General features: G+C 37.8%; 3 protein-coding genes across 3 annotated transcripts; 1 reads left to right on the top strand and 2 right to left on the bottom strand.

Annotated features, from left to right (window-relative positions):
- The first annotated feature begins 1,597 nt into the window (after positions 1–1,597).
- On the top strand, positions 1,598–2,218 carry LOC117621799. The gene has a single exon (XM_034352345.1). The coding sequence runs from the start codon at positions 1,598–1,600 to the stop codon at positions 2,216–2,218; it is 621 nt and encodes a 206-aa protein (XP_034208236.1).
- Positions 2,219–11,976: 9,758 nt separating this feature from the next.
- On the bottom strand, positions 11,977–12,423 carry LOC117621798. Its single transcript, XM_034352344.1, has one exon. The coding sequence runs from the start codon at positions 12,421–12,423 to the stop codon at positions 11,977–11,979; it is 447 nt and encodes a 148-aa protein (XP_034208235.1).
- A 131-nt stretch (positions 12,424–12,554) lies between these two features.
- On the bottom strand, positions 12,555–14,387 carry LOC117621797. Its single transcript, XM_034352343.1, has 2 exons — positions 13,991–14,387; positions 12,555–13,855 (listed from the first exon to the last, which is right to left on the bottom strand). Exons 1-2 carry the CDS (start codon positions 14,385–14,387, stop codon positions 12,555–12,557), a joined length of 1,698 nt encoding a protein of 565 aa, XP_034208234.1.
- Positions 14,388–15,197: the final 810 nt, after the last annotated feature.

Below are 15,197 nucleotides of genomic sequence, written 5' to 3'. Positions count from 1 at the left end.
GAAAATGATGAAAGCTCATAATGAATCAGAACCAAATTCATCTACCATCATAATTTTATGACAAAAGTAGATGAGAAAGTGATAGAAGGCTATGAAAGAAATGTTTTTTTTTTTTTTAATTTTGTCCAAATTTTGATTTTTTTGGTAGAAATGTTCAAAATAAAATAAAATAATAACATAACATAAATATACATTAAAATTAAGGGAAATAGCGCAAAATAACACCCCTTTTATAATTTTTGTCAAAATACCACCCCTCCCCAAATTTTTTAAAACTACCACCTATAAATACATCTTTATTGTAAACTGATTGCACCCATATCACATTTTCAGAAATTGGGTTCTCTCTCAACTCTCTTGGCTTTTCTTTATTGTGATTGTGATTTTAGGTAAGGATTGGGTGATGGATTTCTATTTTGGGTCATCTGATATGGTTTTGAGATTGGTTTAATATCTATGATTTTGGTTAGTGTTAAGTAAATAAATGGGTATTTCATTCCTGCTAGCTAAGGATTGGGTGATGGGTTTTTGTTTTGGGTCAGCTGATACGGTTTTGAGATTGGTTTCATATCTATGATTTTGGTTAGTGTAAAAGTACATAAATGGGTATTTCAAATGGCATAAAAAACTTCAAATGCGGGCTATGGATGATGTTCAAGGGGTTCTTACTTCTTTGCATTTCCTTGCACAAAATCATGAATTGATGAAAAAGGAGTACAGATCATATGGCACTATACAATTGGGCTGTGTGTGCACTAAGAGAATATGGCTAAAAGTTAAAATTGTGAACTTTTTACTATTTTCCAAAAAAGCTCCTAGTGAATTGCATGACATGTGCTGAAAAGTGGCATAAAAAACTTCAAATGCAGAGCAATAGGCTCCTTAAATACACAACTTTGCAGAGCAAAATGTTGTTTTAGATATAAAAAAAGCTCGTTTGAATACAATAGTGGGGTAATATGCTCTTTGAATACAATGATATAATAATAGGCTCTTGATAAGTGTTGAGTTTGTTTTGTTGTGTAATTTTTTTAAATATGTGAGCTTAATTATGAATTTGAATGCAATATTTTTGAACAATTGATTTATAATAGAAAAACGACATGCATACATTCTGAACAACGACTCTTTGATCATGGGATATTGGTATTGCTAGCAGCTAGTTATTAGTATTTGTGTCCAAGAAGACCCCATTGTGAGCACAACTTTGACAGAGTCGTTATAGAGATAAGAGGTGCTAAGAAATTAATGATATTCTGATTTGTTCAATTACATTACACCATCTAACATCACTCAAAAATAACCTCAACTGGCTTACTGAACAGTTGTAACCGATAAAAGAGTTATAACCAGCACTATTTATTTGGATATGACAATTTTCTAATTGGCTTTGAGCCGTTGAATTAGTAGGTCAGTTGTAAATAGCTGGGGTTTTGTTCATGCTCTGTATTTTTTGTTTATTTTTCACTTAATATCCTATAATAGTCTGTTGATAAGTGCTGATTGTTTATTGCTTGTTATTGTCTAGATTGCAACGGACTGAAATTATTTTTATAATATTGGCATGCAGAGAAATATGGTTTCTCCAATTTAATTGATGATTACAGAGGAAGAAAAGTTCCAAGGAAAAGCATTGTCCATATCCCATACAAAGACTGCAATCAGTACCATAAAGGAGAAATTCAGTGAGCAACAGCTACGAAGGTTTGAAGAGAGTTGTTTTGGTCATCTCCTACTGATTGAGGACCTGAAGTGGACTTCGCCAATTGTCCACGGCTTGTTGCTGAGGAAGGCTGATCCGAAGACAGTTTCCCAAGTGAACGGGATCAAATTCATCGTTGGCAATAAGGTGATCCAATTCACGGCGCAGCAATTTTGCATCGTGACAGGGCTAAGGTTTGGAAACCTTCCCTTTATTCCGATTCCCACTAATGAGAACTGCTCATTGAAAAGGAAGTACTTTGGCAACGATAAAACTGTCAACCTTTTGGAATTAGAAAAAGCCTTCCTCGACTGCGCTGATGCGGACGATGTATTGAAGCTCGGATTTGTATACTTTGCTGTGTTTGTGCTGTTGGGCAGTGAAAAACATGTCCACATTGACATGCGATATTTGAAGTTGGCGAAAGACCTTGAAGAGTTTGGGAAGTATCCATGGGATGCTGTGTGTTATGCCAAGACAAATGCGTCACTTCTGAGGGCACTTTGTGTAGATTAGCAGCGAGTGAAAGTGCCCAAAAAAGCTGCGAAAACAAAAAAAATCTGAAAAGAAAGCAAAGACAACGGAAACTGGGAGACCAAGAGAGTACCACCTCGAAGGTTTTTCGTTTGCACTTCAGGTGAGCAAATTTCCATTCATGTTTAAGTTAAATTTCATTTGTTTACAGTGACTGACGTTTTCTTCCTCAAACCAGATTTGGGCTTATGAGGTATTTCCAGCGTTGGCTGCACTACATTTGGTGGTGCACGAAGATAATGCGTACATCCCTCGTTTACTACATTGGAGGAGCAATAGTTCGCCGCGTTTTTATGAGCTAATGAGCCAAGTATTCGAGAACCGTGAGGTTAGTTCAAGTTTTTAATGATAATGTTAGGCATATGAAAATAGAATAAGTTTACTGATATGTATATTGTCTTTGTAAATTGCAGGTTGATGTGCAACTTCTTCGGCCAACTGTAATTGACAAGCAGCAGCCCTATTGGACTTGGGGTGACAGTATTGACGACACTGAAGAAATTCTTGAGTTGTTTGGTGATGACGCTGAACAAAAAACCAGCACTTCTACCTCTGTAGAAGAGAAAGATGATGACATTGAAGAAACTGCTACCCTTCCGTCGTCTTCTAAGGCAAGCATTACCTTTTTTCCAATATATACGTCATAATACAATAGGAAAATAACTGCTGTATTGTTCCGATATGTTTTGAAAATATTGTAACACTTGCATTATAACTGAATGCAGGATAAACTCGCGTCCTCTGAGTTACGCACTTTGAAGCGTGATTTTCAAAAGACAAAGGATGAATTGGCCAAAGCATCCAGTTCAAATCGAGCGCTGCGCAACAGCGTGCATGAGTTGGAAGAAATGATACGGAAGGAGTCATTGAAACTTGAAAGAGAGTTTGCAGAAAATAAAAAGTGTGTGGAGGATTTCTGCAACACCCTCGCTTCAATGTAACACTATTTTGAGCTGGAGATAGAGCAGTTGAAAAAACAAAATGGTGGGGTGAATGAAGGTGGGGAAGGACATGAGGACCTCGGTAGTCCTCATATGAATGAAGGAGGCGACAATGACTTGTCACCATTACATGACTATGTTAGTCCGCCTACAGAACCGGCAACAATGGAAACACAACTCCCCGGTGATGGAGCCCCTCCACAGCCATGGTAGTCGAAGAGGCAGAAATGGCCGCTTCAGTTCCTCACTTACAAGTGCATGAAGCAGCTGAGCAGGCACAGTCCGAGAAGCTGCCTACCTCGAAAGATGTGACCAGGTGTGACGAAATCTGCAAAAGACTATTGTTTTTGTTAGAAGATTGGAAAATAACTGACAGTATGCCATCGGGAGGTCCGATGAATGCTCCAAGTATACCCAAAGTTTGTATGGCTTGTGATGAAGAAGCTAGTGCGAGTGTTGAAAAAAAAAAGAGAGGAAGCGCCCAGCCCAGACATTGTTGAGTCCATTTACTGATCAATTGAGGAAGAAGAGGACGATGACTATGTCCGATGCGAGTGCAACCCCGCCATCTTTTGATGCATCAAAACCCCTGCCCATTGAAGATGTGAAGGCAGTAATAGACTTTTGCACTGCCTGGAGAAACGATATCAGGTTAGGCTTCTTTACCTTCGAAATCCAATCTTCTTGTTATTCTAGTATGTAGTCATATAGTAATGAGAAAATGTAGAGTTTGCTTTAATATATATGTGTATATTTGTCATGAACAAAGTTAGAATTTTGAGATGAGTACAAAATTCACCGTTTCAAGTTTGCCTTTTGTAGTGCGGAGGTGTAGCTGGAATCATGTTCAGTGGACGCTGATTTTTTCTAAAAACTCATCGATGATACGGAATGGATTAGCTCAAGGGTAAGAATACACAAATCTCTACTTTATTACGATAATTCAATTGTTTTCTCACCTTTATTAAGTGTACAGTTATATGAAATTGTGCTGAGATTATATACGTCAACTTTCAGCACCTGGACATGGAACCTTTCTCATCCGAAAAAGGCAACTCTCTCATCCGTTGGTATTTGGAACTCACTGGAGAACGGCAGATTCTTGCTTGCACGTAAACATGTTACCATATTACATTCACTGCTTCATTTGCTTTCGATTGTCATTTTGTAATATGCCTTCATTTCAATGTCTGCAGCAATTTCTAGAGCCGGTGAAAGGGATTGCCAAGAAACATGGATCGAAGAAGGCAGCTGCTTCAAACACCATTGACCTTCCACCCGGCAAGCTGAACAATATACATCACTATGTGCGAGGTACGTGGCAACACGGGTATGGCCAAGCTTGGACAAAATTCGAGAAGGTCTATTTTTCATATAATCTGAAAGGGTCCCACTGGGTTGCAATCGAAATTGATTTCGTCATACATACTGCAACTATGTATGACTCCTACGTTGCTTTTACCAAAACTTCGAAGCTGGTTACACTTCTGCACCCTATTAGCGTACGCTGGCACGAGTGTTGTACAATATGCACTTTTATGAAGATTCTGAGGTTGAAGAGGTTAAGCAAAAGGGGCTGAAGATGTCGAGGTTTACGTCATTCTCAGTTTGCAGCATTACAGATGTGCCACAACAACGAGATGGGTAAGCTTTGTGAATTTAGTGCAGTTTATCCAAATTTTGCATAACTGTAGTTCTAATTTCCCAACTTATTGGCCTGACAGTACGTCTTGCAGAATCATGACCGTAAAATTCATTGAGCATCTCAGTGCTGGGATTTCGTTGGATAAAGTTGACCCTTTGAAGATCAAATATTATAGACTGAAGCTTGGAATAGAGGGTTTAAGAGGGGAGACATATTTATGAGGTTAATGTCTTATTATCTGTGAATTGAGTTCAGTCTGGACTTATGACTTGGGAATTAACTATGCTTATTAATTATGTCAGGAACTCCTTTATATGAAGATGCAGACGTAGATGTTTTGGTGGAGGTTGTTTATATGGTAATCCTGCCGTATATTGTGGGGTGTAATATTGTACAGTCTAGAAGAAGTGGCTAATTGCCTTACATGGCACACACACTGTTTCGATTTTGAAAGTTAACTATTTTGTACACCTCCATATATAAATATAGTTGCTCTTTATGGAGGCTTGCCTTACATGGTATAATAGTTTGCAATTTCTGGTCATTTTTGTAGCCATTGTTCACATTGTGTCTCTGTGGTTTTGTTTGCAATTTATGTGATATAGGTTTATTTCATTTCCTGCACTAGGAATTTGTTAGTGGACTTAGTGAAGCATACAGCTTTCTTAAGATTTCTGAATTTAGTTTTGCCTTAGTTCTTTTTAAATAATTTCTACAGCCATTCTACACAAAGTGCTTAGCATTATGTTCTTATTGGAATTTGGAACCTCATACTGTTTAGAAAGGGTTAAGTTATACTTTACCCACATGACCATTTCATACTGCTGGGGAGTTCCTGCAAAACACAGATGGTGCCTAAAACGCTAGCTGAAAATGCTGGGCTTAATGCAATGGAGATCATATCTTCTCTATATGCTGAACATGCATCAGGAAATACCAAAGTTGGCCTCGACTTGGAGGAAGGCCGTTGCAAAGATGTGTCAACTCTTAATATTTGCGACCTCCACATAACTAAGTAAGCTACTCTTTGTCTTGTACCAGTTCATGATTATATGTGAAAGTTCACAATACAGTGAATGTTGTTACAACAGTGATGTTTGATTCAATTTTGGTTCTGAACTTTTTATTAATTTTGGATCTAGAATTTGTTTGTAGAGGAAGCTTTTATTACTAATCCCATTTTTGGTGGTTTTCATATCCAATTAGTTCTTGCTGCGCACATTAATGGTTCATCTTATTAGTATCATTTCTGTTGATTTTCTGTATCAAACTGTGACTTACTGGCATAGGTGTTTTGAGGATTGTGGTGCATTTTGAAGTCCATTGGCCAGCTAATAGGGCTACGAGGTTATGCATATATGATATAGACAATTTAGTTCATGATTTGGTGGTCTAACAACTACATATTTGTGTTGAAAGCCTTTATTTAGCATGGGACCCAGTCATTCAGTTATTTTCTTTATTATATTTCATTTGTGTAAATAGTGAAGCCACATATCCACTACGAAATGTTTGTTATCTTTCTTTTTCAGTAAATGGTTGGTTTCTAGAGGCTAACAAAGTGACAATGCCAACCTTTTCATTTGTTATTTGTTAGACAAATAGTATTGATGGTTTGCATTTAGAATTTTTATGAATTATAGCATTCGGGAATAAGTGAGGATTTCTTTGGATAACTCATAAATAGTAACTTGGAAACATCTCGACTTCAAACATTTTGGGTATTTTATGAACTTTAGATTCTTTCTGTTTGATTAATGTATTGAAATCAATATGTTTAAGTTGGCCAAGAAGTTGTTTCGTTTGAGATATAGGTATCAATCTTCTTTCTTGGGCTGTTTGTTGCAGATTCTTTCCTCTCAAGTATGCTGTAGATGCTACCTGCACTGTTGTACGAGTAGATCAGGTAACTTGTAACTACGTATTTGTCAATGGTTTTCCTAAGTTTGAAGTACCCAAATTTGGTATGACCTACATCTTTGAATCCCTGATTGCATCTTTGAGGCCAAAGCAGAACAAATGCTAAACTACATACAGTATAAAAAAAAAATATTTTACAAGTCCAGGCTTTATGAATTAGTTGACTGTTCTATTTATTTATTTATTTAATTTTATACTTTTATACTTTTTGTGAAGTCTTTTCTCTATTTTTGTCAAAGTTCCCCTAACTTGGCACAAATGCATGCATGCACATTTGTACTCAGAACACAAACTCCTTTATAACTGAAAAGAATGGTTGCAAATGTTTGTTTTTAACTTGGAAAAAGAAAATAAAATTGAAAGTTACTTTTGGGAAATGTTGAACTTTTATAATGAATATGGCTTCAGTGCAGAAAGCTTGATAGTAAATAGAAAATCTATATGCTGGGGGTTTTCTAGCTAGCTAAAATGTGTGACAAATGATGAATCTATCTGATTGCAGCGTATTTAATGTTTAATACCTTCATTACAAAAAAGGTTGTTGACAGTGCTTTGACTATCTTGCAGATTATAATGGGAAAACCAGCAGGTGGCCCTAGTAAGAGAGATCAGCCTCCATGGATGGATGAGGACTAATTTTGTGTGTATGACAATTGACTATCTTTGCTTGTATTGCTCTATGTTAGGGATCTTTTGTTCCATTTTAGTAACAAATTTGTTTAGGTTTAATACTTTTGTATATTAATTCTTTTCATCCGATCCGGATGGAAATGTTCGGTTTGGTTAGCGGAAACAATATCCCTACCCCTCTGTTAGGCCAATTACAAGCCGAACTATCCTATTGTTTGACGTGATTGAGTTCTAGTTTTGGGAGGTCCCTTACCGTGGAATATTTTGTTGTTTGTCATGTTTTACATGGAATAATTGTTCTGACAATTGAGGCTGCATAACAGTTGGTACCAAAATGTAAATCCATTCATCTGCATAAACGGAAACAATGCTTTCAAACAAAGAGGCGCAACATCACAATTGGAATCCACCAAAATCCCAAATGTCAGCTCAAACTTACAGAGAAATACACTTACCCTTGCACATACTTGAAACCTCCTTCCAGGATGAGAAACCGTCCGCGATGTATGCGTTTTGACAACGTTCCCACAGTAGCACAGCCGTGAACATACGGAACTCGTGTCTCTGTGGTTTTGTTTTGCGATTCTTGAGCGTGCAAGCGAGACCTCACTGACTCAGCCGCACCGCTATGGAGGCTCCTCCTACTCATCTCCTTGTTTTGTCTGTATGAATTATTGTTCAAGTTGTGCGATATTTAGGGTGCTCAAGAGGGTCATCTTGTATTCAATGGGTTTCACTTGCATGTGCACAATTTGGAGGGAAAACTGTGTGAGCGCACAAGCATGAAACCTGGAGTTAATGGGGTGGTTTTTATCAAATCAATCTTTACAAGTGTACAAATTTAAACTCTGTGAAAGGTAATTACGTTATACTTCAGAACTAAAATGAATGCATCCAAATTACATCAAAAGCAGTTTTCAAACTTCCAGCATACAACAAAAAAGAAGGGCACCTCAAACGTACAGAATACAAAGGCCACCTCAAACTGGCAGACTACTAAATAACAAAAAAGCCCATCTCAAACTTACATAATGCAAAATTAAAAAAGAGGTCACCTCAAACTTACATAATACAATCTTAACAAAGACGGCACCTCAAGCTTACCTAATACATATCAACAAAAGAGGCCCCCTCAAACTTACATAATACAAATTAAATAAATAAACAGTGCACCTCATACATAGATAATACAAAAAGAGGGCACGTCATTCTTTCCACTGTATACAGTTTGTCCACAATAGTTGACATGGTAATATTAGAAGTCATACCTTCTGTCTGTGGACACATTTGGAGTTGCATACCCTTCAAATGCGGTGACCGCGACCCATTAAATTCATAACCCCTCCCACAGTGATGTCCCACTTTCCTTCTGCATCCACAATTTTTGCAAACTTCCTAAATAGTTTGAAACCAGATTCCTGTTATTTTTGCTTCAGCTGAGCCCCATTTCCTCAGATTGCTTGAATACAATAACTGCAGTGGCATGGACATTTTCAATTTTAGCCCGCACAACCTTTATATGTAGGAGATGCATCTAGGCGTGATAACGCGCCCAAATTGTGCGATTTTTTATGACACCCCACCTAGCTTGGCCTTCCTTAATTTTTAAAACTATGTCTGCATGAAGATTTTTTCAGAATGCGGGAGTTATTGGCGGGAGTTGTTGGGTCCAATTTTTGGCGGGAGTTATAGGGCAACACGTTTGACTTGGGGTTTGTGTAATTGGGTATATCACTATTCTTTACCATTGGTTGGTGTTTGTTGTATGGGACCCTTGTTCTATTTGCAATTTATTTCTTTTGTCCTTGAACACAAATTTTCCTCCTGTAGCAAAAGTACAAAATGTCCCAAATTTATGAGTACGGTAATTTGACAATGTACCAATGCAGACGTTTACAAAAATGGACCATGAAATTATTTGTGTTTCTAATTTCCTTTTTGCTGTCTTCCAAATTCATTTAAATGAGTTCCATTTTTTAATATATGGGTAAATTCCTAATTGTGATTTTTGATATTTGCAAATCTGTTTAGGTGTTTTTTGCCCACTTTACGTTTTCTTCGCCTTGAAATTTTGGTCGGGACTGTATATGCCTATTTTGGTGTTATTCATTTTTGTCATATGGACTTTCCCATTCTCGTCATTTGTAGGGAATACTTAGTAATTTATAAACCTTTTTCTAGATTTTGTAAATTGAGAATTAGGGAACTTGCTAGTAAGCTAGTATTCCTATGTGAGGACCTCGAATATTAATATAGTATACAATTTTTTTTATTAAGGTTTTGTTTAATTTGTGTATTCACAGTTGTTCAGGTGTGTATATTTGTACGGCCGATTATTCCAACGTTGACATACCTTTATTTGTATTTGGTCCGGCTGTAATGGGCATATTATAATGCTCTCACTGACGGAGAGGAGTAATGGGTGCAGACTGACCTGTAATGTACTATTTGAAGTAAATATAAAACAGACAACTCTTCTCTCAGGTTAGGGTTTAACTTACTCATTCAATTCCATATAAAATAGAGTACTTCATATATATTAGACAGCAAAGCTGTACAAAAGCTCAACCTATTGTTGGTTACGAAATAAAAACTGCAGACTGAACCTAACGTGAACTATTTTGTAGGATACATGTGTGCATTTTCCCAATCCATAGTTGAAGATGTCAGACGTAATCCCTCCAAACGACCATGTCAGTTACCCGGGAGACCAGCCATGGCATGTCCCTTTCCCATCTCCACCTGAGACTCCAAATAACGATCCCACGTCATCTAGAAGTGAGGCTGACAACAATGATCTGCTAGACAAAATAGCTGAAGTGAAGCATCACCTCCAATATTTGTGTACGGCTACGGATTGGTGGGAAACGAAATGTGATATTCATGGCCAGGTGATGGGAAACTTGACGAACAAGCTGAACAAAGCATATGCTGGAGAAGTGAAGCAAACAATGAAAGCAAAAAGTCGGAGCGCAAAGTTAGACTCGTTGAAGTTAAAATTGGAAGAAACAAAGAAAGATGTTGTCCACAAATTCACTGAATCTGAAGAACTTAACCATGAAATGGTTGAATGTTTTAACAATGGGTTCAAGATGTTCCGAGATTATACTTATGTAGTCTCACCATACTACAATTGGAGCAAAATAGATGTTGCTGGTGTCTGGGATGTGCTGAATAGGTGTAGGGAATGGCTGATCATAGCCTTGTGCATGCAGCGAGGAAGAAGACAAAGGACATGGATCTATTAATGGACCTGTAAACATTTGGATTTGGTAGGGTTTTTGTAGCTGGGTCAGGGTAAGTACGGGTTCGAAACATTTTGTGGACACGGAATGGCTTTTGTATGAATGTGGTGCCTTGTTTACGCCTTCCTCTTATTCTCACCGTTGAGTGGCAAATTAGTAAGTTTGTATAAATTTAAAGTGCTGTGAAGTGGATGTGTGCTTATTGTACGTTTATTGCCCTCATAGTGAAAGCGTTAAGTATTTATATTGTGGTTATATTGTAGCTTTATTGCCGCATATTGGAATCGTAATGTACTTATATTGTGGTTTTATTGCTGCTTTATTGATTGGCACCATAAAATATAACCTCTACATCTGAGTAATGGTAAAGCTGAACTGTAACAAATGTCGTAATTATAGAGGGTTTCGGAAAGATCGGTAGTTCTGAAGCACGAAAATATCCATGGAAGTATCGAAAATATATCGATTCCAATAACAATTGGATGCAAACCACGGACACTATAAATAAATGCAAATTTGTACTAAGAACAAAAATAAAGTTATGAAAGGAATAATTAAATATGAAATAAATAAAAGGATTATCGACATTTAAGTAATGAAGCAACAATTTGAAGGGAAAGTTAGTAATTTCAGCACTTATAATGAACCTTCGAATTAAATAAGCAATAACATGAAATGGATTAAATAGGGAAGAAATTCATGACATTAAGTAATGAAATATTTGAGCAATAATATAGAACACTAAGTAATTAATTTTTATTTTGCAAAACAGGTTGGAAGACTTATAAATACCAGAGTCCATAGGCACTAATCACAAACCGATGACTGCCGTTGTGGTTAAGTAGCTCAGAACCTGGAAGAGGGGAAGGGTTTCATCCTCTGTGTGTGTGACTTGAAATGAATAATAATTTTTTTTTAAAGTTTATATCGTGATAGTATCGATATGATAGATAATATCGCGATTTATTGACCATATGTAGTCAAACACATAAGACATTTCACCTTGTATTTGCCCCACATCTGGCCCATGCATCGGCCGAATTTGTAATCAGAAAAGGTATAGTCGGAGTATCACGGTAATTGTGTAATAAAGGAATTCTAAGAACTTTAATGTTTCGGATCCATTTCGAATTACATTACAGGCCCTTTAATTTCGCACTCACAATTTACATTTCAATAGCAATACCAGTACAATAACAGTACAATATAGTAGCAATCTGGAAGCAATACAGCATGTTGTTTAGCAATGCAACCTAAATTATGCAAATTTAAAAGAATTCCCATTCAACATAACACGAAACCCACCACAAATAAAAGTAAAATTTACATGACCTACCAAAATAACACAAATGATATTGTCTAAGATACATTGTGCAATGGAATATTGTTTTTACAGGTGCTTTTATTGTGGCCTGCGGAACCGCACCTTGAGCACTTGTTTGTAATGGTGCCCTCTCCTTGCGAGGGAATTCTTATCTTCTTTCGTCTGCTTGGCATGACCCTTGCCAGGGGAGGCAGCACAACTCGACTTCGAACATCTTCAGGAATATCCCACATTCCGTGAGGCTGTACCGGGTAGATGCTATCAGAATAAGCATCCATCCAGGGTTTCTGAGTGTAATACAGAGAAGCCTTCGAGTATACATTTACTTTCAAGAAGCGGCAAACTGCAACTACATGCTTGCAAGGTAGCTGCTCAAGCTTAAACTTTCTACAACTACAACTGTTGTTCGTCAAATCTACGAGGCTGTCTATATCACCGTCCAAAACATTAAACTGTGCATAATTTACTTTAACGACATTCATCCTTGCAGCATCCTCTAACCTATTCCTCAACTTCTTCTCTCCAAAATTGGGGCACAATGTTGTTGTGCAATTCAAAGCCAACTCACGACGTTCGGAGAACCATTTCACAAGGAGATTAATAATTTCCCCTATCAAATGAACCAGTGGCAGCGCATCCTTGCAAACCTAAGGACTGAGTTGATTGACTCCGCAATATTTGTTGTCATTACATTGTAGCGGCATCCATCCATGTGAGCTCTAGACCACTTATGTAACCTTGCCTCTTCAAGATGTTGAGCAACATGTTCCTTTCGCTTGATCTTGCGAAAATGACAATCAAATTCAGCAATGGAATAAGATTTCGCAGCCTTCTCAAAGTGCATAAGTATGTGATCACGCTTTTTCAACTTGCAAGTGCGTTTCATGTTCCCCTTCATATGATAAAAGCATATGCCATGTTGTGCAGTTGGAAAAATTTTGTTCCACACATTCTCTATGCTAACATTGCGATCAGAAATAATAACAAGATTGGGACACTCACCAATGGCTTCATGAAGTTTAGTGAAAAACCAATGCCATGATGCATCCGTCTCCAAATCCCCGATCCCAAAAGCAAGAGGATATATATTTCGATTACCATCGAATGCATTTGCTACAAACATAACACCCTTGTACTTGGATTTTAAATGAGTGGCATCCACGGCTATCACTGGGCGCATGGAAGAACGGAACCCTCTAATACATGCGCCAACCGCCATAAATAAATACACAAAGTGATTGTTCTCATCAGTTTGGATGTGTGTTTTTGTGCCGGGATTCATACGCTCCAATTCATAGCAATAAGCTGGAAGGATATAATATGCCTCCTCCGCTGATCCTCTAATGGACAATAGAGCTAACTCCCTTGCTTTCCAAGCTTTAGAATAATGGATGGTGCAACCAAAGTTGTGTTTCACATCTCTCATAATGTCACTTGGTGTGTATATTGTCCGACAATCCTTCAACTTCCTTTTAAGTGAAGTGGCTACAAGTGCTGCGGTTGCTTGACGATGCTTGTCACTTACGAACCTCAAATCACATTCATGGACAGTTGTACACCTCACAATCATGAAGTTGTATTCTCCAATTCTCGATGCTCGGACCCGCCATGGGCATGGACGTTGACAACAAACCACAAGCAACCTCTTAGTGCAAGAGAATTGCACCTTAAATTCAAAGTGGCCTCTTAATGCCGTCAACCGTAACTCCGTCAACAATGCTTTCTTACTAGAGAAAATTTGCCCAACTGTAATTTTCGGATTCCAATCGCTTCGTGAAAACCCGCTGTCCAAATATGCTTCTTCATCTTTTACACCGACTGCATTATACCGATTTTTTTCACCCATTTGACTCCAATAATGTTGACGAGTGGGTTCAGATTCTCCTCCTAAACGCATTTTTGGCAACTGGGCAGCTGTGTTCAAGCACCCCAAATTAGGAGGGGCAGAGTACACTGACACTTCATTTCTTTCAGTACCATTATCACCACCATGCATCTCCTCCACCTCGCTAAAATCAATCATATCCATAAAATCTGTCCCTACTTCACCTCCCAAATCAGTGACATTTGTATTATTCCAAGTTACTTCATTGCTTTCAACAATGGCAACTGAAGAATGACCCATCCGACTACTATCTGTCGTGATATGCATACTATGAACTACATCATTTGTCAGTCCTTTATCTTCTATACTCACGAGTAAGGGAGCTAGTTTTGAAGGTGTTACCTCAGAATTGTACTTCATAAAAAAATTGACATCATCATCGTCCTCAATCTTTATGTGCTTCCACTCATTCGAGGCCACCAAAACTGAGAATTTTAAGCAAATCTTGTCTTCCCTGCTGTTTGTATTACCAATCTGATGCACACGGTCCAACAGTTCAGCAAATTTGATGGTCCGTGGAACTATTAAGCCTTTTGAGTCACCCCCTTCGTATTTGCACATCTTCTTCGAGGTGACCCATTTTCCATTGTAGCACACAAGAATAACAATTGTCTCCATTTCTGACCATGACAAAACAACATTTCATTAACACAATAATATAACCACAATAAACATACAATACAATAGCAATATAACCACAATATAACAGCAATATGGAGCAATATAGAGGCACTATAATAGCAATATAACAGCAATACGACTGTAAAATAAGAGGAACACAACCACAGTACACTAGTAACACATCAGAATCACACTATACAGATCTACTACATCAAATGGAAAATCCCAAGTTTCAAGATTCACATATCCAGACCAATCTAAATGGAATTGGTACAAACCCAGATGAATGAGCATGAATATTCAACAAAACCTAACCCAAAGACATTAAAGCCAAAACGAATTTAACACAAACCCAAACAATCAAACTATAACTCATTTCACATAATCCCACTGATATTAAGAAAATAACCATCAACACTACCTTTTCGAGGTCGGCAATCCACTAGAGCTTCAAGGTTGCAAGCAGTTATTCAGAAGACATACCTAACATATGGGATCAAGGGAGGGGTTCGCGATTCCAAACAGAGAGCAAGAGAGCGAATAGGGGGAGAAAGAGACAGAACGAAGCTAGAGAGAGAAAGAGCTGCGCTGGAGAAAGAGAGCAAAGAGAGAGATATAGAGTTGCGCTAGAGAGAGAGAGAGAGAGAGAGCCAAGATAGACACAGAGAGCTGCGATAGACAGATACCAAAGAGAAAGAGAGCTGTGCCAGAGAGAGAGAGAGAGAGAGAGAGAGCTGAGTGAGCTAAGAG

Source organism: Prunus dulcis, chromosome 3, assembly GCF_902201215.1.
Source record: "Prunus dulcis chromosome 3, ALMONDv2, whole genome shotgun sequence".
Taxonomy (NCBI): domain Eukaryota; kingdom Viridiplantae; phylum Streptophyta; class Magnoliopsida; order Rosales; family Rosaceae; genus Prunus; species Prunus dulcis.
This window is presented reverse-complemented; position numbering and strand designations above follow the sequence as displayed.

What these genes read in the sequence shown, in the direction of transcription:
- LOC117621797 (XM_034352343.1), bottom strand. Translation starts at nt 14,387, where the DNA reads ATGTGCAAATACGAAGGGGGTGACTCAAAAGGCTTAATAGTTCCACGG. An exon ending in AAATGTCACTGATTTGGGAG is followed by an intron (nt 13,856 to 13,990) that starts GTGAAGTAGGGA and finishes GCTTGAACACAG; the next exon opens with CTGCCCAGTTGCCAAAAATG.
- LOC117621799 (XM_034352345.1), top strand. Translation starts at nt 1,598, where the DNA reads ATGATTACAGAGGAAGAAAAGTTCCAAGGAAAAGCATTGTCCATATCC.
- LOC117621798 (XM_034352344.1), bottom strand. Translation starts at nt 12,423, where the DNA reads ATGAATGTCGTTAAAGTAAATTATGCACAGTTTAATGTTTTGGACGGT.